At 56.3% G+C, this 24,333-nt stretch overlaps 1 protein-coding gene across 2 annotated transcripts in view; it reads left to right on the top strand.

Moving 5' to 3' along the window:
* The window catches only part of EGFR (epidermal growth factor receptor), a 153,817-nt gene that overhangs the window by 102,893 nt on the left and 26,591 nt on the right, over positions 1-24,333 (top strand). For both annotated transcript variants that reach the window (XM_054571375.1, XM_054571374.1), the window contains exons 3-19: positions 148-331; positions 2,646-2,783; positions 4,248-4,316; positions 5,306-5,424; positions 7,160-7,301; positions 8,780-8,896; positions 10,390-10,516; positions 10,605-10,678; positions 11,250-11,340; positions 14,069-14,268; positions 15,181-15,313; positions 15,916-16,006; positions 16,953-17,110; positions 17,873-17,911; positions 20,130-20,271; positions 21,020-21,142; positions 21,780-21,878. In XM_054571375.1, coding sequence (XP_054427350.1) covers positions 148-331; positions 2,646-2,783; positions 4,248-4,316; positions 5,306-5,424; positions 7,160-7,301; positions 8,780-8,896; positions 10,390-10,516; positions 10,605-10,678; positions 11,250-11,340; positions 14,069-14,268; positions 15,181-15,313; positions 15,916-16,006; positions 16,953-17,110; positions 17,873-17,911; positions 20,130-20,271; positions 21,020-21,142; positions 21,780-21,878 — 2,046 coding nt within the window. The remainder of the gene's footprint in view (positions 1-147; positions 332-2,645; positions 2,784-4,247; positions 4,317-5,305; positions 5,425-7,159; positions 7,302-8,779; positions 8,897-10,389; positions 10,517-10,604; positions 10,679-11,249; positions 11,341-14,068; positions 14,269-15,180; positions 15,314-15,915; positions 16,007-16,952; positions 17,111-17,872; positions 17,912-20,129; positions 20,272-21,019; positions 21,143-21,779; positions 21,879-24,333) is intronic.

The raw sequence follows: 24,333 nt of genomic DNA, 5'->3' as shown, positions 1-24,333 counted from the left end.
GCGTGGTCCCCGACGGGCTTGACCCTGGCCAGCCACACGTGTGTGTGTAGGTCATTTGGGTGTCCTGGGCTCCCGGGACCCGGTTGAGGCCTCACGTCCTTGAGTCCCTCCAAGGAGAAGCCCCACATGCACGTTTCCTCTCCACAGACCATCCGGGAGGTCGCCGGCTACGTCCTCATTGCCCTCAACGTGGCGGAGAAGATCCCTCTGGAAAACCTGCAGGTCATCAGAGGAAACGTGCTCTTAGACAACACGCACGCCTTGTCCGTCTTGTCCAACTACGGAGCCAACCACACGGGCCTGCGGGAGCTGCCCATGAGGAGCCTGCAGGGTGAGAGCTGGGCCCCGGGAGGCTGGGTGCGCGGACGGCGGCCTGCGTCCGTGATTGCACCCAGAGGAGGCTTTCCTGCCTCCACACAAGTGCACCGCGTGTCGGCCATGTGCAAGGTGCAGCAGGCGGGGGGTCCTGAGGAACATGGGGAACAGTGAGATGGGAAGGAAGGGGTCAAGCCAGGTCCCTGTTACCCCACGTTCACGGAAAAATGTCCGGAGAGCTAGTAAGAAATGGCAAAGGGCCTCAGGGAAAGAGCATGACCAGAGGAGCAAAGAAACCGCCAGCCTTCCTACCTGGGCCTCAGGTGTAAGGGGCACACACAGGAAGCCATGTTTTAGGGCGAGGAAGGAACGCATCGCGGGGGAAGATTGAGTTCTTGTGTCTAGGACACACGTGAGGGGCCTGTGGCAGGACAGGATGGAAGACGATGTAAGAGGTGGGAAGCTGGTTTTTTAAAAATTGAAGGTAATCGTGACCGTGCCTTCGCTGTGGGGCAGATACAGTGCCGGGCGTGTTAAATCGGTAACGCCATTGAACGCCACGCCTTTTAAAATCCTCAAAGCCCTGGCTCCATCACTCACCAGCCAGACACCCTGGTGGAGGGGGTCCCCTCTGGGTCTCAGTCCCTTCATCTGCAAAATGTGGGTAACCATGCCAACACACACCCTAGGGTCGTTGAGACAATCGAGTGAATTACTGTGGATAAAGCACTTATGGCCTATTTCTCTTGTTGGCCTCATTTCTGTCGTTGACGTTGCATAAACTTGAATTAATGTTATTAAATAATTCTTCAATGTGAATTATTTGATATTGATGATTAACCCAGTGCCAGCCACAAAGGGAGAGTCATCGCATGTCAGAAGTAAATATTAAAGAGTGCCTGCCCCCGATCACCTCCTCCTTTTCTCGGCTGCCTGGCGGGGACACCCGAGTCTCCAGCACCTGGCCGCTCCCCTGCCCTTCCCCCATGTGCCGTTGGCAGGCCTACCCTCTGAGGCCCCCCCTCGACCTTCCATCTTGGCACCTTGGTCTGCGGCCCAAATTGTCCCAGCACCTTGACACCCTCAGTCTGCATTTCCAGTTCTGACCTGTCATCAGTCTTGCGCACTTGACTCTGGCCCCCGCCCGAGAGAATGCTGTCAGCGGACGGACCCGCTGCACCTCTGGCTTGGCATCCAGGCTCCCGGCCCACCTGCCTGATTCCTTCCTCCTCCGCCCGCCACTGAAGAGACTGACCGCCTGTCCCAGCCTCCATCCCTGCCCCGTCTTGCCTGCCTGAAGCCCACGGTTCCCTTCCTCTGTCCGCTCTTGCCCGCGTCCCGGGAAACGCCACTCTCTCCGACAGCCCCTGAGGTCTTCCCGGGGAGAATCCTCCCTCTTCTCCACTGTTGCTTGGTGCTCAGGGTACCTCCGTTCCCTGCCTGCAGGGCGTCGGGCACTACATGTATCTGCATTTAATCTCGGACAGTCATGGGGCCATGGTGAGGAGTAGTCCAGATAATGCATGTAAACCGCGTGCCGTGCCCCTGTGCGGGCACGCGCCTGCCAGCGGCGTGCCCTGTCAGCCTCCCCAGGCCCGGCCGTCCTTAGACAGAAGCCAGCGGGGCGGGCCCGGCCGTGCCGACCCCACAGCACCCGCTACAGCATCTCGTGCACATAAGTCATTCCGTGCCTCTGCCTGGCTTGCTGCCTCGTGGCCCTTGATTTTTCGCGTCCTATCACGTCTTCCTTGGAAACAATCGTTCAGCCCTTTATCTCCTTTGTACTCCTGACGCTCGCCCCGTCTCCCCACCATCATACGCACACGCTCTCCTTGATCCCGGTCTCTCTCACGCTCTCCCACCCCGGTCTCCGTGGAAAGCCTCCAGAGGCTCCGAGAGCATCGCCGCCCACCCCTGGAGTTCCCCGCCTACGCTGCGGCCGTCCGCCGCCGCCCTCGGCGCCCCTCCTGCCCCTTCCAAGCGACATCCTCCGGTCGTTCCAGGGCAGCCTGGATCGGCCGCCCCGGCTCTCCGCACACTCGTCCTTATGCTGTGCTCACCGACTCCAGCACTCTCTTCCTCCTCCCCCACCCCCCAAAGGTCTACGTTCTGGTCGTTCACGGTTCAAAGGCCCGATCGAGGGGAAACCCAAACCCCTCTGTGCACAATCCCAAATTCATTTCCCACCTGCGCCCACTGAAGCTGGGGGGTGGGGCACTCCTGTGCTCGCTGGAACCTTTCTAGCAGGAGGCCACCAGGGACGAAACGCGTGCCAGCTCCGTGGGAGCCTGGCAGACGGCCGTGGGCTCACGGGGTTCTCTCTCGCGCAGAAATCCTGCAAGGCGCCGTGCGATTCAGCAACAACCCCACCCTCTGCAACATGGACACCATCCAGTGGCAGGACATCGTCGACAGCAGTTTTCTGGGCAACATATCGACGGACTTTCAGAACAAACCATCCAGCAGCTGTGAGTGGTCCACAAACATCCGCCCGCAGCGCCCAGGGCGGGGCAGGGCTGCGGGGCTGGGGCCCGGCAGACAAGGCCCAGTTAGCGGGAGGCCCTTTCACGCCAGACAGGAAGGGGCAGCGCACAAGGGTCGGCCCACTAGACGCCAGTCTGCTCGACGTAGGGTGTCAATCCATCAGTCGGCCAATGTTTTCCTCTGTTACAGGAAGACACTTTTAAGTATTTTTTCTCTTCAGTATTTTTCTTTTCTAAACCTATCACGTGCCTAGAACAGACAGAATTGAAAAATGTGGTAAAGTAGAAATAAAAAGTAAAAATAACGTGATAGCTCTATACAGACACAATCGCTTTTAACATTGCTGTGTGTTACAGACACTTTGTTTTTGTTTCTTCCTCTCTCGGTCTGTCTGTCTCGGGCTCGCTCTCCTCACAGCCTGGGCCGTTGGGGTCTGGCCTCACCGTCTTTCAGGATTCTGGGTGCACCGACATTGCGTTCATGCCCTTCCCCCCGGGGGCGGATGTAAACATTGTCGGTTATATCCGTGGGGTGTCCTGGTTCAGCAGTCCCTTGGCATAGCATCAGCTCTTCACTGTTTAAAATCTGAATTCTTCCAGAGATGAAATTCTTCCTAACGGGAGGAGACTGTCAGACACGTACTGACCCATGGAAGTTATATCTTTGCGGGACGGTGGACCCCTTGTTACCAAATCGGGCAGTCTGCCAGTCCACTGTAGTCCAGATTCCTCAATGCCAATACAAGCAGAACGCAGCTAACAAGATCAGACCCCTCTGTGCCTGCAACTTGGAGTTGCTCGTCACTTACGAAAACTGCAAAACCTGATCGACCCATTGGCAATGTTTTCAGACAATAGCTTGCAGATGAATAGCTGAGGTTTTAGATGATCCACAAAGTGATGCGCACCAAGGACGTTCGGCCCCTTGCACAGAAGTCTGTGCCTCTCTCCAGCAGAGAGCCGGGGCGCTTTTATCTGCTGGACCCCGCGCCCCAGGAGGCTGACCCACCCCACCCTCCATGAGCGGACCCAGCCAGGCCTCAGTGGGCGCATGCCGACCCACCAGGGTAGATACCCTCAGCGTTATTGCAGGAGGTGCTAGGAGATTCTCCACACCCAAGCAAATGTGAAATCTGGGCCCCTGAGTCCACTGAAAGCCCCGTGTCGTAGCCTGTGACAATCAATAATCACTCTCTGCCTCAGTTTCTAGGTCTGACGTGTAAATCAAAGCAGCCGGTGGTTCAGCCTTTCTTTTTTTTCTCATGAGAGTCTTTTAAGTCATTTCACAAACAAGCCAGCCAAACAGGCAACAGAGAATAAGAAATGTGAACACTGTTCCTTGTTTCTGGAATCGCCCTCTGCTCCGGGGCGGGGGAGGCTGCCACCGGCTGCTTCTCCTTTGTGCCCTTTCACTAAGCCATGGATTTAACGATCACTTTTCTATTTCAGGCCAAAAGTGTGATCCAAGCTGCCCCAACGGGAGCTGCTGGGGTGCGGGAAAGGAAAACTGTCAGAAACGTGAGTTTGCGAGCAGACTTTCGGATAAGCGTGCGGCCCCGCCTCCCCTTCCCCGCGGCTGCTGGCGCGGGTTTTCCCTTCAAGGGCTCCAAGAGCACCTTGACTGGGAGGCCAGACAGGAGCAGGCCTGCGAGTGACCGGTCCTGCCAGTCTCCCCGAGGGTGACTGACCCAGGCGGGCTATTTTGGGCGCTTGAGCCGGTCAGTCATAAACAAGTGAAGGTCGGCCGCTGCGGCCAGTCATTCCCTCTGGTCCGCGTGTTTGGCAGGTTTTCCTGGGACCTTCTTCCTTGGAAACAATCGTTCAGAACTTTATGTCCTTTGTACTCCTGGCGCTTGCCCTGTCTCCCCACCATCATACGCACACGCTCTCCTTGATCCCGGTCTCTCTCACGCTCTCCCACCCCTGTCTCCGTGGAAAGCGAGGCGGGGGAGGGGCTTGTCTGGCCGCCCTTCCCCCGCCTCGCTTGGGGATCCACCTAGGAGATGTATGGGCAACTTTTTCAAGAAGGTTTTTCTGCGGGCAGCCAAGGAATCTGGGGACGTGGCCACTTAACAGCTCACCGCCTGTCCTTAACAGACCACCTGGCCATGATGTGACAGTCATCCTTTTAAACACTGCTTCCTGGCTGGCGTTTTTGTCACTTGTATGTGTTTTTTGTCTTACCCAGAAGCTCAGTTCATTCTAACTGGTGTTCAGTCATTATGCAGGTCTGAACTTCCAGGCTTGCTCTGGTCCGTTCTCCTAAGTGACTCTTTAAAAACAAATGGGGGAAAAAACAGAGGGAGGGGGCAGAAAGGAAAGTCACGATTCGATGCCGTCTGGCCGAAGGGGACTGTCTGGGGACCTCAACAAGCCGCGGAGCCCCTGAGTCCGTCCTCCCAGTCACTTGTGCACCCAGCGCGGGCACGTGCCCCGTGTGGTGCCCGGGACGTGGCTTCCCATCACTCCGCCTCTTCCGCTCACCCGTGACCTTTGCTCCTTTTCAGTGACCAAAATCATCTGTGCCCAGCAGTGTTCAGGGCGCTGCCGCGGCAAGTCTCCCAGCGACTGCTGCCACAACCAGTGTGCCTCCGGCTGCACAGGGCCCCGCGAGAGCGACTGTCTGGTGAGGCCCTCTCCCCGCCACCCCCACCCTGGGGGCGGGCTCGCAGGCGCCTGGCGCTGCACCCCCCGGGCCCCGGCCACTGTGGTTGCGATGTACGGTTAAACGTTTGTCGTGGCAGGTGGGGGTGTCGCCCTTTGCCAGGGAACAGAGCCCCTGCGATTGCCCTGCCCTCCCCACTGCCTTTGGGGCCGTGGGCAAATCCCGCGCCCTCTCTGTGCTTCCGTTTCCTCACCGGACAGTGCTGGATCCTAGAGGGCCTGTGTGTTAAGGGGTCTAAGTGACAGGGCACAGGTGGCCCTAGGCACAGAGTGAGCGCTGGATACTAAATGCAAGTTGTTTGCCACTAAGGGCTTTTGTGGCCATCATCGCCCCAGTATTTACTCTCTAAGTGAAGCCCGGTTCCAAGCCCAGGGAGCTGACGCTGTGGGCACCCCTGCAATAATAGAGTGTGAGGACGCCCATCCGGCGGCAGAGACCGGAGAGGGGCGTCTTCTGCCCCGGTGGCCCTGCCGTTTCCCCCACGGCTCAGGGGTGCCTGCCCGCACCCCCCGCACGTGCCCGGGGTCTTAGGGCACTTGCTTTGGTCCCGTGACTGCAGGGAGCTCTGGCAGGAGCCTGGTTCTGGGTGCCCGGAGGCTGCCCCTGGACCATGAGCGCCCTGAAGGTCCGGGAGACGCCGGGGCCACCAGGGAGGGGTGCTGGGTTCAGCGCCAAGTGTGACGAGACCCTCGTGCCTTCCAGACAAGGAGGCACCTGCGGTGGAATCCAAGAGACTCTGATTTTTTTGGGGGGGGGGTGTTTAAGTTCCAAAGGCCGCAGCCGGCCCCAGGACGGCGACTCCGCTGCCCCGAGGGGAAAGGCGGCTCACGCGTCCCTCCGCCACCACCGCCTGTGGGCTGGTCCTTGCGCGTGGCGTGCCTTCTGGTCAGGGCTCCCTGTGGTGCGGCCCTAAGTTCTAAACCGTAGCTTCAGATGCTCTTGTGAAGAAAACCCTGGATAAACTGAGTGTAAAAACAATGCCCCTCCTTAGTTCCCGCCCTAGCGTCTGAACTCCTTTGTCGTTTTGTCAGTTGATAAAGAGGTGCATATTCCTATCACCATCATTGATAGTTGAGACAGTATATTTAAGAAAAACCGTGCTTTTAAGAGAAAGGCCTTTCCGACTCTATTGAAAACACTTGGCTAGGTTTTTCTGCTTTAATCAAACACCTGCACAGTAATCTAAGGGCCTTCCTCAGTTTACCTGCATATGCTGCCCCCCGCCATGACAAGTATGAAGCTAAAAATAAATAGTTTCAAAGGGAGAGGCAACCAGCATTTATTTGAGATGAAAAAAAGAAGAGCGATTCGGGCAGCACTGATTCAAGCAACAGCCCAAACAGTGCTCCGATCCGAGGGGACAAAAGAGGGGGGTATTTATGAGACAGAGGAGGAGACAGTTACATCCTCAGAAGGAAGGTGTTGCTCCTGAGCAGAAAAGCTAACACAGGGACGCTAATTTTAAACAGTGCTTTTAGTTTTCGGTCGAATAGGCGGCGTAGTATCAGCTTCCTTGTTACCTTTGCTAACGGCTCTTCGGGGCATCATGCCACGCCAGGCCCCAGCCGAAGGTCAGGGCGCCCTGCCAAACACTGCAAGGGTTCGAGGTGCAAGACGTGCAAGGCCGCTCCTCTGGGCGGTCACGCCAGCTCCACTCTGTAGCACGTCCCCATCGGTGGTGTCGCCTTTCCCACAGGTGTGCCGCAGGTTCCGGGACGAGGCCACGTGCAAGGACACCTGCCCGCCCCTCATGCTCTACAACCCCACCACGTACCAGGTGGACGTCAACCCCGACGGCAAATACAGCTTTGGCGCCACCTGCGTGAAGAAATGTCCCCGTGAGTCCAGCCGCGCGGAACGAACCCCACCCCTCCCCCCGCCGTGATCAGGCAGCGGTTTCCCGTGTGCCCGCTGGTGCCCGGGAGGCCCGGCCCCGGCGGCTGCGTTTGCCTCATTGCCAGGCCTGTCCCCGGGCCCATCGGAGGGCAGAGGACGGCCGAGTCGTTGCCGTGGGTGACGCGGTGGCTGCCGCTCTGGTCGCCCGGTGTCTCATGCTGGGGTGGCCCCAGCAGCACACACGGCTGTGGTGGCAGCTCCCAGAACTGAGGTCCGGCTGGGGGATCCAGAACATTCAGCGGGCCGGTGGGCACAGACCCATGGCCTTGGGGCCATTTCACTGTCTGGCTCTTGTACCAAATGCATATTTAATAGACCTAAAGTAGGGAGTCTGCTGGAGAACCCGCCTTCTCCAGTGGAAATAATTCTGGTGCAAGTTGTGCCCTGAGGAGAACCGCAGAGGGTTCTTTGGTGGTCTGTTTGTTTGTTGTTTTGTTTTAATCGTTGGGTTTTGCTCGCCTGTATTTGCAGTGTACCCGTGGCAACGTTTGCAGTAACGTTGACATCGATTATGTCCTCTAACTAACGGGCTTTGGAGACCAATCTTGATTCCTCAGAGGGGAGATGACCTAAGAAAAACATTTCTCAAAGCCACGACGAAGGGAGCTGTCCCCTACCAGATTTGCCGAGAGGAAAATTTTTAAATGCTGTGCAGAATAAACAATAACACGCAAACAGAGCAATAAGCCATTGTGACGCAAACGACAAAGATAAAGAAAAATTGGTCACAGGGAGGACACAGATATCTTTGAGAGAGGGATGACTAGGTGGCTGAAAACCCGTAAGAAAAGCACACAGGGCCTAAGAGAACAAGAGCAGACAAAAATGGCCAACATCCAGAAATGGGGTTGAGGATCCCCTTGGGAAAGCCAGAGCAGAACACAGAGCCCCTGAGAATATTAGTATTTGCGTTAACGTTGACGCCAGCAAATGACCTCTGGGGCGAGGGGAGATGAGGGAAGAACGGTGCGCCTGGCTCGGCCACGCGCCCCCGACCCCCACCCCGGGGGTGACACGGAACCTCGGGGGTAGCCGTCTGGATGGAAGAGGAGCCTTTGTTTAGGTCACGTATGTTCAGGCTTTACCCATGAGTCCTGAAGGTAAAACCTATTTTACAAAAGAGGAAAAAATGACCTGCGAAGAGGAGCCTGAAGCCTGGGAGCAGGCACGATGTTTTCTCCCTAACACACCTGTTGCCGCCTGTGATGAAATAGCTCCTTTTCCACATCATGGTCTGGAAAGCCCTCCACACTCTTGAACTTGGTTCCTTTTCAGTTTGCAGCCTTTTATCCTTTGTCCTCGCAATAAACAAAACGTGAGGATGATGGGCCCTTGTCACCAGCCCCATTTCAGGAGGACACAAGCCCCGGAGACACCTGGTGCTGCTGTCACCACCTGCGTTTCGCTTTCCCTCCCGCAGGTAACTACGTGGTGACAGACCACGGGTCGTGCGTCCGGGCCTGCGGCTCGGACAGCTACGAGGTGGAGGAGGACGGCGTCCGCAAGTGCAAAAAGTGTGAAGGGCCCTGTCGCAAAGGTAGGGGCCCGGGCCGGGGGCGGTTCCCTCGCGGTCGGAGGGTGGCCCTTCTGTGCCTGCTGGCTCCGCAGCAACCCTCAGGGACGATTTCAGTACATCTCTTTCCCCGGGCTCAGAAATGTGTCCCTTCCTTTTATGGGCCCCTGTCCTTGGAGCATCCTCAAGGCTATTTCATCGGTCTTTACCCTTTATCTTTTATTTTATAAATTTTGAAATACTGCACAATTTACTCAATGAACACCCATAGGCCCTTCACGTAAATTCGCTGATTTGTAACGCTTTGCCACGTTGTCTTCACGGCCTCCGTGTCTATGTCGTGTGTGTGCATGCATGTGTGTGTGTGTGTGTTTTCCCTGAACCCTGTGAGGATCGTGGACATGACGACATTTCGCACCCCGGCCTGTGTCCGCTTGCTGTCCCTACACAGGGGCACCTCCTCCTAAGTAACCAAAGAGAGTTTCGCCCTCATCGCTTTTGGTTTACGCCGGCTCGATGCCCGTTTCCAGGATTCAGGATAATTCGCGCTTCTCCCTACCGTCCCAGGAAGTCGCGTGTAGCTGTTTTTCCACTCAGAATCCAATCCAGCCTCGGAGTCTTTGCTCACCGGGCACCACTCGCTAGCCGCCCCTCTTTTCCCCTTTCTGGCCTGCGCCCTGCGGTTGGGAAGAGTCTGGGCCCGGGGTAGGAGAGGCACGACAGTGCAGAGGGAAACTCGGGAGGGGACATGAATTAATGAGCCAGCTCGGAGCGTGGCAAAGGGCCCCCGAGACCGAGGTCCCAGGAGCACGCAGAGCAAAGCCTTTGGCTGACGTCGACACCGTGGAAGGAAAGCAATGGCATTCCCTGCTGACAGTCGCTGCACGGGATCCCCTACGCTGTAACATCCGACGGCCGTTAAAAATCATGCTGGTGGATGGTTTTAGTAATAGGACGAACATTCACAGCACAGAGAGTGGGGGGAGGGGGACCAAATACGAACTGCATGTCTGGTGTGGCCCAACCGTGCGGCTTCGCTACAAAGAAACTTTCTGAATTTCTAACACTAGGTCGTGGGCTTGCGGGTCACCTTGTCACTGTGTTTTTAACAATTTCTTAAGTGAATGCATCTTACTTTTTCTGTTAAAAATGTGCGCATATTTTTCCTTCCTGTTGGAACACAAGGCCGCCCACCAGCTCAGGGCAATGGAAAGGCCGTGCAGGTGCCACCGGGGGTCCCAGTGGGCGCCGTTCCAGGTCGGCTCTGAGGGCAGGTGGGTTGCACCTGCAGGGAATAATGGGGAGACGGCCAACCCGTGAGGACGACGACCGCGTCTCCCTCTCTGGCCGCCGGAGCCCCAGACCCCACCCAGCGCCTGGTACCTCTGTCAGCGTCTGTTGAGTGAATGAATGACAGCCTGTCTGGCACTGACAGTTCTCAGGGCTCCCACGTGCTCCGCGAGCCGGGCGTCAGTCAGCAAACGTGGTGGGGGTTAACGCCTCCCTTGCCTTCGCAGTCTGTAACGGAATAGGCATCGGAGAATTCAAGGACACCCTTTCCATAAATGCCACGAACATCAAACACTTCCAGAACTGCACGTCCATCAGTGGAGACCTTCACATCCTGCCGGTGGCTTTTCGGGGGTGAGTCACAGGTTGAGTGACGGGGCGCGATCGGCTTTGCTGGACGGTAGAGGTTGGTGGCCGATAACCCTTCTGTGATTTGTTGCAGTGACTCCTTCACACGCACGAAGCCTCTGGACCCAAAGGAGCTGGACATTCTCAAGACTGTAAAGGAGATCACAGGTGGGCGCAGCTCATGGATCGCGGGGACCTCGCGGGCAAACAGGGCTTAGAGAGAACGCGTGGCCCTCCTTCCTTCTCCCTTGGTGCCAAACCATTCTTCTGAAATTCGCCCGTTAATGACTTATGAGTTCTTCCATATCTTCCAAAAGTACAGTGTCCCCTGTGAGGGGCAAACAGGACTCCCATCAAAGCCCTGCTTCCTTTATTCCTAAAAAGGGAATAATTCAACCTAAATAACAAGATTGTTTTGGGGATTCGAGTTAAATAAGAAAAATATGTCTGTGTCCTGGTACGTGATCACGGCTCGATACACAGCTGCCCTCCTCAGGGGTGCCCGGAAGAATGAACTACGGAGCCCAGCCAGGCCCACTGGGCGTGGCGGGCGGTGGGGACTCCGCGGCAGGGCAGGATGTGTGTACGCAAAACCTTGGCTGGCATTTACGTGCGTGGGTACACACCCGGCGAAGACAATAAAATCGCGTGTCCTGCTCACATGAATCCTGTAAGAACGTCTGCTACAAAGAAGAGATTTCCAAGCGGCATGTGTCTGAGCCTCCCTTCTGCCTTACAGGGTCTTTGCTGATCCAGGCCTGGCCGGAGAACAGGACGGACCTGCACGCGTTCGAGAACCTAGAGATCATACGTGGCAGGACGAAGCAGCAGTAAGTGGCCCCAGCCAGCCCGGGGGACTCTTCCTGGTGCTTTTATTTAGAAATAAAAAGGGGGGACGTACAGAAGTACCGCAAAGACGCTGCAGGGACCTGCCCCTTCGCCTCCCCCAGGTCCCGCAGTGCTGACACCTCACGTAAGCCCGGCCCGAGTGTCACAATGAGACACTCTCCCGGCCACCGTGCTGTCTGATGGCACCACCGTTTACTTGGAATTCACGGTCTTCCCAGGGTCCAGCGCAGACGCCCCCTGCACTTGGGCGCTGTGTCTCCGTAGTCCCTTGCCATCTGGGACAGACCCTCTGTTTTCTTTGTCTTTCCCGGCCTTGACACTTCTGCAAAGCGCTGTTCAGGCTCTTTGTAGACTGGCTGAGGTTTTCTCATCCTCTGACTCAGGTTATGCATTTCGGGCAAGAGTGGTGCCAGGGGGACCCTCCTTACCTGCACCTCATACCAGGGGGACCTAGAGACTCTCAAAACAGGAAGTGTCGCTTTCGAGATTCCCACTTTTCCAACTCCAGCAGTAAGATACGCACGCATGAGCATCTTTAACGTAGTCGTGGTAATCGAATTTTACGGTGAAGAGGGATTCGGGATTCTCTCGGGCAAGCCGGCCTTGGAGGCCGTCTGGCTCCTCCACCTGCTTCCCGCCCCTGACCACCCCCACCCCCCGCCCTGAGTGCGCCTCTGAGATGAGCGTCGCTCTCCTCTCCGGAGGCTGCCTGGGCTCCGCGTCGCTGATGCTAGGGGTGTGGCCCTCCCTTCTCCCCGGAAAGGACCCCCGCTCGGAGTTCTCAGGAACGCTCCTGCCCAAGGTTCCCCCAGAGATGAGACGGGGAGATCTATTTTCTGGGGTGACTGGTAGGTGCCTCTCGGTCTAGTTGTAAGGATTTAAACAGGAGAGGGATGCCTTTTCCTTCTCACGTGGCTGAGAAGCTCGCAGAGACACGGTTGCTGCGGGGCAGGGGGCGCTGGCGCCAGGCTCCGCGAAGGCGTGCGACCCCCAGCCCCCGCGAGGATGACCCCAGCTCCCTCCCCAGCATCTCAGCTCCGGGATCCCGGGGTGTGAGTCGGAGGAGAATTCCTCACATTGGGGGTGCAGGTCTCCTTTTGGGGCCTCTCGCTGGTCTCACAAGCCAGGCTGTTGGGAGAGGAAGAGAGACAAGGAGCGAAGGAGTCTCCTGATTATACCTGAAGTCCGGTCGCCTCAGGCCTTCGTGGGCAGCCCCTTCCTGCAGCCCTGCCGTAAAGAGGGGCGTCCCGCCGCGGCAGCGCGGGTGGACCTGGAGGGCGTTGTGCTCGGTGAGATGCGTCAGGCGGAGAGGGGCGAACGCCCTGCGCTCTCATTTATATGGGGAATCGACAGAGCAATACCAGTGAACAAACGAAGCAGAAACAGACTCCAAGAGAGAACAGACAGACGACTGCCGGAGGGCAGCGGGTTCGCGGGGTGCGTGACAAAGCTGGGGGCGTTGAGAAGCACAGGCTCGCAGGTGCAGAACAGCCGCGGGCGTGTAAAGTGCAGCATAGGGAACACGAGTGTGGTCGATGACACTCCAAGAGCTGTGTGTGCTGCCAGGTGCGCCCGGGGGCCGTCCGGTGCCTGGAGGGACACTTCCTAAAGCATACGATCGTCTCCCCGCTGTGTGTGCACCTCAAGCCGATACAGAATAACGGGGAATGTGCATTGTAATTGAAAAAAACATGTTGAATGTTTTTTAAAACACTGTCGCCACGGGCCCATGTCCTGTCCTGATGGCCGGCCAGCTTCCTCCTTCCCAGGGCTTCCCATCATCTGCGAACAGCAGCCCGAGCCCCTCTGGGGGAGCCCAGGGCTCCCCACCGGCCCCGTCCCTCGCCCCGGGCTCCCTGCCTCCCGTTTCGCCCCAGCAGTAGCCATGGTGGTGGGCACCTGCCACACGCTTGCTTCCCTCCTACCGGCCCTTCCGGGTAGTCCGGCGTGTCCCTCCCTGTACTCCGGGGAACTCTCACCTGTCACTGGGTGGGTGTGTCTTGATCACCTTGCAGGACCAGCACAGTGTTGGGTGGTGAAGAAAACATTATAGCGCCTGCCCCTGAGGTCCTCACCATCGGCATCACCTCTTCCAGGAAGCCACCCCTTCCTGGACATCCTTCCCCAGCCTGTTCGGACGCCCCTGCTCGTGGTCTCCGTGGCATCCATTGCTGCCGGGCTTGGGGGGCTGGGTTAAAAATGTCTGCACGTGTGATTGTATCCCCACTAGGACACAGGGCTTCTGGAGAACAGGAAACGTACCCACGACCCCCACAGAATTAGGCAAATGTTACCTCGGGGGTTTGTTCAAGGGATGGGCGGATGGACAGGAAAATGAACCTAGGACCTTCGAAGTCTATCTTTTTGGATGTTTGAGACATTAAAACATGTTCTCGCTCCCCAGGCAAGCTCCACAGGCAGTCAATAAAATTATGGCAGTTTTTTATGCCATAAACTTTTGGCATGAATGAACTTTTATTCAGCCTTTAGTCTGCCCCTGGGATTAAAGATACCGAATGAAGGAGGAGCTCGCTTCTCCCTGAAGGAACTTAAAAAGACACTTGGAAATTTCAAAAGTTACAATGCACAGCTTTTGCAACAGCACTTGTGCCTGGTCAGCAGTAAAGCTGCCGTGGTCCAGAAAAACAAAGTAAATCTTTTAGTGACGTCATGTTTTTGTTTTGTTTTGTTTTCTTCTCTCCAACTTAGTGGCCGGTTTTCTTTCGCGGTTGTCGGGCTGAACATCGCATCCTTGGGGCTACGCTCCCTGAAGGAGATTAGCGACGGAGACGTGGTGATTTCGGGCAACCGCCACCTGTGCTATGCAGATACTGTAAACTGGAAAAGGCTCTTTGGGACCTCGAGTCAGAAAACCAAGATCGAAAACAACAAAAACAAAGAAGACTGCAGTGAGTCATCACTTTGGTTTGATTGCGAAGCAGTGCCTGTTTTGTTTGGATGTAGAATATTGAGGGGCCGTTTCCAAACATTTAAGTTACTTTTTTCCATGCTAAAGCAGCCAATGAAAAGAAGCCTATATACTCCTAACTGCGACGTTACCACGTGAGGTTCATCAGAATTGCTTCCAAGCCGTTCTCATTTCGTAGGACAAATTTGCCTGGAGGTTTAGGTTGCCCCTTATTTGTGACGTACAGAACTAAACTTGGCGTTAATTACATTACGTTTGAAGTGCAGGCCTCGCCCTGCTCATTTCGGTCTCTTAACGGCCGTCGCTAACACGCGCGTATGCGCGGTGGCGTGGACATTTCACGTTGGCGTCTCCGGTCCCGCGTGTAGAGCCATGGTCAGGCGCCGTCCCCTTGTGCTGAGACCTGGCCCCGCCGGAAGCAGGCCTGAGCTCACCGCCCTGCTCCAGGCCTTCCCAGCTCGGGGACCTTCGTCGGCGTCCTTCCTATCTTTAGGCTCCGGCTCGCTCGGCCACGAAATGGAGGGAACAGCAATTCCCCCAGCCTCGCGCTGCTGAGAGAATTACAGGAAAGTCTGCGTGTGGCGCGCTCGGCACACTGCCTACCTAGCACGGGCGAGCGGCTGCCGCCCAAACCCCTACTGTTAGCAGCAGCTATGACATGAATCAGCAAAACACCACCTAGGCCTGGGCCCAGCGCCCCGGCACACGGGGGGGCGAAGGCACGCTGCCGTCGCCCCTGGAGGGAGGCTTTTTTGTGTCGCGGCTTCTTCCACGGGCCCCAGCCTCTCCGTGCCGCTGAAGCTCCCACAGAACTCAGCACGTCACCTACGGTGTCATCTCGCCGCGACCCTCTGGTCACTCGTCCACACTGACCACTGTGCTGTCTCCTCAGGGGCCCAAGGCCACGTCTGTAACCCGCTGTGCTCGTCCGAGGGGTGCTGGGGCCCGGGGCCCCGGGACTGCATGTCTTGCCGAAACGTCAGCCGTGACAAGGAATGTGTGGAGAAGTGCAACATTTTGGAAGGGTGAGACGCGATGTGTTACTCCCTTTGGTTTGATAAAAAAAAAAATAAGACTTGGGATGGTTTAGATGGGTTGATAGTCATTCAGTTTGAATCTTTTTTTTTTCCCCTTTGTTTTCGTTTGTTTGTTTATTGCCACCTGTTAATCACAAAAGGAAATGAACAAACTCTTCATTACTGAGTCGAATCTAATAATTTACAGAGTCTCTCTTCCTGGAAATACCTTATAGTTTTCTAAGCTGCACAAAGCTCCCAGGGCAAACAGAACACTCATCAGCAGTGTGTACGGCCAAAAGTCCAGGATCCTTTGGTCTGGCCGTTGCGGTAGCCACTCCTGGGGTGTCGAGCTCCATTAATACAAACTACATGCCCTGGTTCGTTTTTGTTCTGTGTTCAAGCAACACTGAAGAGTGCCACTCACAGAATAGTCCCAGGGCCTGACCCTTTGACTTTTACCTAAAACTGTTGGGATTTTCCCGAGAGAGGCGATTTGTGTCCACTGAACCTCCGGGCAGACCGACTCGGGCAGCTGGAAGCCACCCGCGTCCGCCCGCAGAGCGCAGGGACGGCCCTGAGCTCTTCCCTCTCCCCCCTTCCCCCCGCAGCGAGCCCAGGGAGTTCCAGGAGAATTCCGAGTGCATCCAGTGCCATCCGGAGTGCCTGCCGCAGCCCATGAACGTGACCTGCACAGGACACGTAAGGAGCACGTTTCACGTTCCTCACCCGCGCGGCACAGGGGAAAGCCTTTTGTGGCTGTAGACCCATGAGGCTGGCCCGATGTCGGCCTGTAGCCGCTGAGGACGGCCATCCAAGCCCACTTCCCAGGCGAGAGGCTGTGTGGCGTCGCGCTGGGTCCCAGGGGCTGCGGCCGAGCTGAAAAGTCCTTACGCAGCCCGCTGCCCCGAGCCCCGCCTCTCCTGCCCCCGACCCCCCATGTCCTCAGACATGGCGCCGACTGCTCTCTGGCAGCAAGGAAGCCTGGGATGGGCTGCTCCTCACACCTGTCGCTGTTGCTTGATCGTTCTCATCACACACCCGCAAATTTTCACGTAATAGGACTGCATCATCTTTAGAGAATTCTTCGAGAAAGGCCTAGCAAACCTTTTCAAAATTCAGTATCATCACTGCAGGTTCAGTAATGATGCTTTAAAGAGTGTAAGCAAGAAGTCAGCATGGCAGGATGAAATGGCCCATGTCACACAACGGGTAAGGCAGCCGCCACCCCTTCCCACAGAGCAGCATCGGCGTGGGCTTCTGTGAATTCTCCTTGGCGAGCCTGCCTCCCACGGGCCTCCCTTAAACCCCAAACGCGACTTACCAGGTGGGCTGTAAACACACACGAAGGCCAGCCCGGGTTGTTTGGGCGAGATGAGATGCCCACCAAGTACTAGCAAAATGTAACCAGCTATATAGTACGCTCGCTTTTACGTTTTTACGTAGTCTATGTATTCAAAGGCAGGAAGGCTTTACGCTAAGCTGTTCCCAGCGGGCACATCAAGTACAACCACACACAGACTTGTTTTCTACTGTAAGAACTTCTCTGTCACTTGACTTTTGCCACGCTCAGTGTTTAAGTAGGAAGGTACTTCCCTTTTGAAAGAGCGAGAGACCTACCTGAACGCGTTTCTCCACCTCTGTGCAGGGACCGGACAAGTGCGTACAGTGTGCCCACTACATCGATGGCCCTCACTGTGTCAGCACCTGCCCGGCTGGGGTCATGGGCGAAAACAACACGCTGGTCTGGAAGTTCAAGGACAGCAAACACGTCTGCCACCTGTGCCATCCAAACTGTACCTACGGGTGAGTGACGTGGTAGCCCCAGAAAAGGAGATGCTGATGAATAAAAGGTTTCCTGTTGTGCCAGTTCGTAGATTGGAGCTGTCCCCAGAGTTTCCAGGTGGTACGGGAAGAGGCTTGTGTTGGAGTCGGTCGGTTCAGGGGGTCCCTGTGGTCACGGCCACAGCAAGAACGTGCGGATGGGCAGGGCACGGGGCTGGTCGGGATGCCTATCGGTCTCCGGCAGTTTGCCCTGACGGGACTCGGTCCTGCAATGTCTGTGTGTCCGGACCAGACAGAGCAGCGACAGGTGGGATGAGAGTGTCGTCCTGCTGGGTTTCCCAAGGTGGCGGCTGCCTGTTTTTCTGGGTCTCTGGGGTTCAGAAGGGAATCTTTGTGGTGGTTCTGGAACCCACAGGCGATGTCATGGTCTGGCATGTTGCTTAATAAACAGATGATCAAGCCCCGCTCCCGCGCTGAGGTGCCCCACGGCTCTGATGAGCTAAGCGGAGCGGGGCACTTCTCCTCCTCAAACCGCACGAGACAGCGAGCGCTAAGTGCGCGCGACTCAGGCGGGGGCACAGGCCACAGGCCGCCGTCGCTCCGAGTCTCCCCTCTGAGGCTGCCTGGGCCTCGGGCGTCTTCCTGATCCACTCTGTGTGGCTGCTTCCTCTTAGAGAACAGATATGAGTTGGGTGGCCTTATGATTTCATAACAGCTCTCCGGGGGAGACACAGCTAAAGATCAGAATGGTCACGACGCCCACTTCTCTTTCTGTCCCTACAGCTGCAAGGGACCGGGTCTCGAAGGATGCACCCTAGACAGGTAAGTGTGACTGCCTTGAGCCTAATGGGCGTGGTCAGAGACGCCCCAGAGCGCGGCGGGCCAAGATTGCGCCTGGCCGGCCGCCTTGCTGACCGCCCTCGCCGTGGCAGGCTCCGACCTCTGGCCAGCACTGTGTCCCCAGCACGGGCTCTGCCGGGGTGCTTCATGGAGGAGCGCCGGACGCATGTGCTCTGTGCCCAGTACCTCAGTCCCTGGACTTTCTTGTCACGCCTATGCTGTTGGATCCTTCTCTTCTTCTAGCTTCTCTTCCTCCCTGGCCCTGTTGGCCTTGTCACACACCGGTGCTTCAGGGACCTTTCCGTTCCATGCCGAAACTCCCGCTTGGGGGAGACTTGTCTGCTGACCTCCTTTGCTCCACGCGACCTCCATCAGCACTTCAGTGCGGGGCGGTGTGCCGCCGCTGGCTGAAACGCTGCCCCGAGACCAGCAGCTCCGGGGATCCCTGCTCAGACTCCGCAGCAAAGGGCGGGGTTACCCATTAGTAATGTCGGGAAGGAGTCGGAATTAGGCACCAGCCACCTGTTCGCCACCCCGATAGCCCCGACGCCAGCCGAACCTCCAGGAGCCCCTACCATTTCCGGTCGTGGCTGCCGAGCCCCTCTCTGCCTGTCGGCTGACTCTCCCCCACCCCCGCTGCAAATTAGCGATGATGACAAGTCCCTCCTACTATCAAGGGAGACATTCAAGACCAGAAAGGAAGCAAGATAAAGATTTCCTTCCGTCCCTGCCTTTTCACTGACAGTAACAGGGACGGCTAACTACTTCCTCCTTTTCTTTATGCCCCAATCAGCATCTTAATAATGAGGATTTCCATCACTTCCCCACCTGGGAACCAGGCAGCGGCCAACCTTGGTCATATTTACTCTTTTCCATGCACTTTCCTGCACTTTTCCTGGACTGGCCCTCACTACTACTCCACGTGGGACACATACTCCGTAACAATGTATTTCTCATGTATCTTTCAGTGTTCCCTTCAAAATAGTAAAAACCCATGAATTCCAGCCCTATCTGCTGGTGGGCAAGATGGTACGGTGGGGGAGGTGGCTCTTGTACTTGCTAAGATGAAAGTGATACTTTATATCATTTTCATGAAGTAAATTTGACCCACTTAGTAGAAATTTGTAAGAACAATGTCCCTTTTTTTTTTTTTTTACATGCAAGTGATGCTGCCAATTAATCTTTGATACTTGGTAACATTTGTACCTGAAAAGATGAAGTTTGGGGAAGCTGAAATGGCATAGATACTGACAACTAATAACATTATATCCTAAGTCCAGAATTGACTCGTTCAGACAGCTCTCTCCCTGGGAAGGTGTAGAACCTGAGAGTTGAGCTTCTGCTCTCTCTGAAATCAGGCACAAGCTCATCCAAGAGGTTTCAGGCTGCAAGGCGACTTCCCTCCTCTGTGACCATGGGGCTTTCGCTGGGAAACCCTGTCATGGTATAGCCCCCTCCAAGCTCCTTTCACGGGACCGTGGGCCCATCTCGAAGCCCCAGACCCCTGGAGGAGTCTCAGCATCCGTGTAGGGGCCCCATCACCCAGCCTGGCCAGCAGACATGCGTGTCTCATGTCAGCAGAGTGCTCTGCTTCCGATGCACGTGATACTCCAGGGATACATGCAAATTCACGTGAAAGCCATTATTGATGTCTGAATTACTTTGGGTTTTTTTTTTAATATCTTTATTGATTTTAGAGCGAGAAGAAGGGAAAGAGAAAGAGAAACATCGATGTGAGAAAGACACATCGATTGGTTGCCTTCCGTACGCACCCCCAGCCGGGGGTGGAACCCGCAACCTAAGTCTGCGCCCTGACCAGGGATCGAACCCGTGACCTTTTGGTGGGCGGGATGATGCTCCAACCCACTGAGCCACACCAGCCAGGGCCTGAGCTACTTTTTGAATTAATGTGTTGTCTTAACAGATTAAAATATAACCATCATGTGGAAAGGTCCAGGTAACACCTCCCTCTAAAAACTGCAAAGAAGCCAGGCAGGCAGCGCAGGTGAGGGCAGGAGCTGGAAACACCGCCCAGAATCCTTCGCTTTCCTCCCTCCCTTGGGAAGCTGTACAGCGTTCCCCTTTCTGAGAGTTTTAAATGGTGTCAGCGCACCCATACACGCAGGAAATACATCCCATGCACATGGCATGAAGGCTGTCAACAAACCTGACCTCCCTGTGTGTCTGCACCTCATTCCAGGCCCAAGATCCCATCCATCGCCACGGGCATCGTGGGCGGCCTCCTCTTGGTGCTGGTGGTGGCCCTCGGGGTGGGCCTGTTCCTGCGCAGGCGCCACATCGTCCGGAAGCGCACGCTGCGGAGGCTGCTGCAGGAGCGGGAGGTGAGCGCGCCCGCCCCCGGCAGGAAGGAGGACTCTCCTGTGCAGACGTTGGCACTTTGTATTTCGCAGATGTCGCTGTGTCACTCTGCCTGCTTTGTGAATAGCCAGTTACCCAGTGGGTTGCCTGTCGGCGCATCTGTCCAGGGCCAGGCAGTGTCCCTAGGATAAGTCACTCAGCCTGGTTGCGGAGTCCTGCGGAGAGGACAGGCCCCGCGTCCGTGCACAGGAGACGGCCCTGTGCACAGGCGTCTCCTGACCGCCTGGGAAGGCTCTCCTTGCTGTGGTCGAGGAGCAGTGCCTTTGGAAAGGGCCCTTGTCCACACCGGCGGCTGTTCCTCTCTGAGCTCTGCTTCGGACGGTTTTATTCCTGACGCCGCCGCTCCCCAGGGTGGCCCTCGCCCGGCACCTGTGTCCCGCAGTGTCGGAAGCCGCTCCGGAGAAGAGAGCCCCCCGCAGTCGCTGTGGCATTGTGGCGCTTGTGTTAGGTGCCCGGCAGGCGACCACAATGACCGCCCCCCCCACCCGGTGCCTCACCCAAATGTTCTCCATTCAACTAACTGGCCTAGAGACAGAGATAGGATTGAATTTGTTGACCTGGGACGGTCCTGTTCAGGGACACCTGGGCCTTTTACAAAGTGCCTCGGAGAAGGGGGCCCTGCGGGTTCTTTGTGCTGGAGCACGACCACGCTTGGGGGTCTGGCCCCACCTGACCCGGCCCCGCACTGTCACTCACGCTTGTCCCTTTCAGCTCGTGGAGCCCCTCACGCCCAGCGGAGAAGCGCCCAACCAAGCTCTCCTGAGGATCTTAAAGGAAACAGAATTCAAGAAGATCAAGGTGCTGGGCTCCGGTGCGTTCGGCACCGTGTACAAGGTGAGGCCACCAGAGACGCCGCACAGGTGCTTCTGGGGACTCGGGCCGGCAGCCCCGCACGCTCTGGGCCAGCGGACGCAGAGTCCTCGGCTGCCGCTTGCTTACGTCATCAGCTGTGCGTGTCACCGAGGGTTTGGGAAATGCCAACGGTTTTCCCAAGTTGTCGAGAGGAACTCTTCTATAATCACAGTGACAAAGGAATGGCCCTGGGAGACTGGTCCATGGATGTTTTTACAGAGGATGGCATTGATCTTTTAGGGGGCGGGTAACCCAGCTGGGGACTCGAGGGCAGCATCCAAATAAAGCCCAGGACCCAGAGCTCCCTCTTCATTCTTTCTTCCTAGACCCTCTGCGTAAAGTCTGATTTCCATCAGGCCTAGATGCCGTATCTTAGAGTTCTAGGAGAAGTGACACACCCTGGCTTCATCGCTGGCCGGGTTTTTTATCTAACTACTCTGATCCAAGGAACGTGATAGCTAAAGAGCTGCTGAGCTGAGGAGACTCCCGGCGCCGAGGGCCTTGGAGTGCAGCGCTGAACTCCTTGTCCCTTGCCCTTCTCGGACAGTGTCACTAAAAAGTCCCATGTTGCAGGGCATAATGACTGCCTGTTCATGTCTCCCCTCTCTCTCCATCATAGGGGCTGTGGATTCCAGAGGGCGAGAAGGTGAAAATCCCTGTGGCCATCAAGGAATTAAGAGAAGCCACATCTCCGAAAGCCAACAAGGAAATTCTCGATGTGAGTCTCTGCTTTGTTCTGGACTTGTCCACAGGCCTGGATGTCAGAAGCCACCTTTCTCGTGGCTGGCAGCATGTCGCTCTGTATTAGACTTTCTCCGTCACCACGTTCCAAACTAAAGGGCCACCTCCCATCCCTTGTTTATTCTCGCTCAAGGTGGTACCCGTCCCTCTCAGGCCTTCTTTTAGGGAGAAGACTCACCCCTTCCATTCTGTTGGCTCTGCAACAAGGATGGAAACTCAGTCGCTAGGCCACGGCCCGGGGCTCATCCCCGTACGAGCTGCTTTGTACACACGCACGCGCCCGGCAAACTCCGGCCTAGGCTGATGCTCAGCGCTTTGCCAGTGAAGCGATAGAGGCCTGAAGAACTAGCTCAGCTTCACGGGGGTGGGGTAGGGCTCCAGCTCAGTGTCACTTCTGCCCCTGAAATGTGGGGCCACTTTGCCCGGTTGAGGTATCTAATCTTTGAAGTGACTTTTTAAAGGTGCCTAGAATTAACAGTACGATGCTTGATGAACCCTGTGAAGGGTCTCCCACCTTCTGTGTTTTCTCCCCAAACAATTTCATTGTTCCTCTTCAGCATTGTCAGCTTGTCACTTGACGGAGAAGGCTTTGGAATGTCCCACAGATTATTATGTTTTCACTTGCGTGGACGTAAAAAATGTCCAAAGCTGCCGAGAATTGTTTTGAGTTTATTCGAGTCAAACTGACGACAGTTGCCAGGAAGCAAAATCCTCAAGGGATTGAGAAAATGCTCCGGAGCGTGACAGCTTTGTGACTTATTTTATGGATTGGAGTTAAAGGGGGAGACGTAGGGGGAGCTCCATGAAATCCGTTGGCGGTGGCTTGCGAAGGGGGCGGGGAAAGCAAAGCCAGGTCCTCTCAGGGGTGGGGTATAAAGTAAAGTGAAGAGACATGTTCTTCTCTAACATACTTCTTTTCTCCTGTGGGCGCAAGATAGGTCCTTAACACTCACAGCTCATAGAGACGGTATTTGGGCAACCAGGTAACAACGAGGGGTCCCCCACCCCTTCTGGTGGGAGATCACGCCCTGAAGGATCCAGAAAAGGGGATTACGAGACAACAGGCAGCCTCCTGTCGGGCGAGGGCGGGCCTTCGTCAGGGGGGCCGTGGGCCTCGGACGTGACTACCCGATGTGACTCGCATTCAGTCAGGAACTTTTACTCTCGGACCATCCGCACCCTCAGTGGCTGCTTTCGGTCCCCACGCAGGCCTCCCCTGAGCTCGTCAGGTTTATCTTGTGGCCCCTGACGAGCCAGTCAGGGGCTGTAGACTCTCGGGGCAGCCGCGAGGGGCCGTCCTGGAGTGTGGCGGCGGCCACTCCAAGCCGAGGCTCGGGTAGCCCCCGTGGGCTCCCCCTGCCCCCCGGGGCGTGGGGGTCACGGGCCTCTGCTGGCTGGGAGCTGCTGAACCCTCTTGCTCTTGTCCCAAGGCAGAGCCCATGAACCCAGAGGTGAACGGGCTCAGCAGGAGGTGAGGGAAACAGAGGCAAAGAGGAAGGAAAAGGACCCAGGCATCTGAGGAATTTTGTTCATCTCACAGCCAAGGAGGACGGAGGTCAAATGTGGTGGTCCCCCCTCAGGTCTCTGACCCACAGGGAGAACATATAGTCAACAAGGCCAACATGGCCTTTCTCAGCGTGTCTGGATACGGTGGGCTCGCCGCAGCCGCCTCGGTACCGTGGGGCAGATCAGCCCCAGCGCACCTCTTAATGGAAGGTGACACGTTCACACAGCGCGGTCGAAAGCCTCCCTCGTTGGCGATATCCCTATCAAACAAAATTGGCTTTCGTCGTAATGGTTCACAAATTAATGTGAAGTCCTATTAACACAGTGTCAGCTCCTGTTAACGCAGCCACCACAAGAACCAGAGGGGACAACCAGAGGGGACGGCACATCTGCGAAGCCTGTCCCCTCACAACTCTGCCCTCCTGCCGAGTTTGCCAACCTGCTTCATTGTAGACCCATGCAAGGCCTTCTAATACATGTCACAAAATGCCGTTGAAATGCGAGTTTCGACATTTACGATGCAGGGTAAGGGCGATTTTGAAGACAAGAGCTACACTGCGGGGAGGAAGTAGTCTTCCCCGAAAAGGGGCCCCCAGGACCCCTGAAATTGGAGGAAGTCTGCTTTTGTGGGGCAGAGGGAAGATAAAGGCCGCCCACACCCAGCACAGAGCCCTGTGGCCTCTGCTGACGTTGCTCTCGGTGGCTTAATTAACTGGTCGAGTTTCAGAAACACGGGGCACCTGCTCTTTATCCTTCGGCTGAAGGATTTTAACATCCAGTGGAATCTTTTCTCCCAGCTCTTAACATGCAGTAGTTCTCAGATGGGCAATACAAGCGAGAGGGAAGGAACCGGGACAAAGTAGCGGACTTCCACGGTCCCCAGGACCCCAGAGAGGCCCGTGCCACGTGCATGCGACACCCGCCCT

This window comes from Pteronotus mesoamericanus, unplaced genomic scaffold (genome assembly GCF_021234165.1).
Source record: "Pteronotus mesoamericanus isolate MK-2021 breed Mesoamerican mustached bat unplaced genomic scaffold, CSHL_Meso_final contig_220, whole genome shotgun sequence".
Taxonomy (NCBI): domain Eukaryota; kingdom Metazoa; phylum Chordata; class Mammalia; order Chiroptera; family Mormoopidae; genus Pteronotus; species Pteronotus mesoamericanus.
The sequence above is the reverse complement of the archived record's forward strand: the minus strand, read 5'-3'. Positions and strand labels throughout refer to the sequence as shown.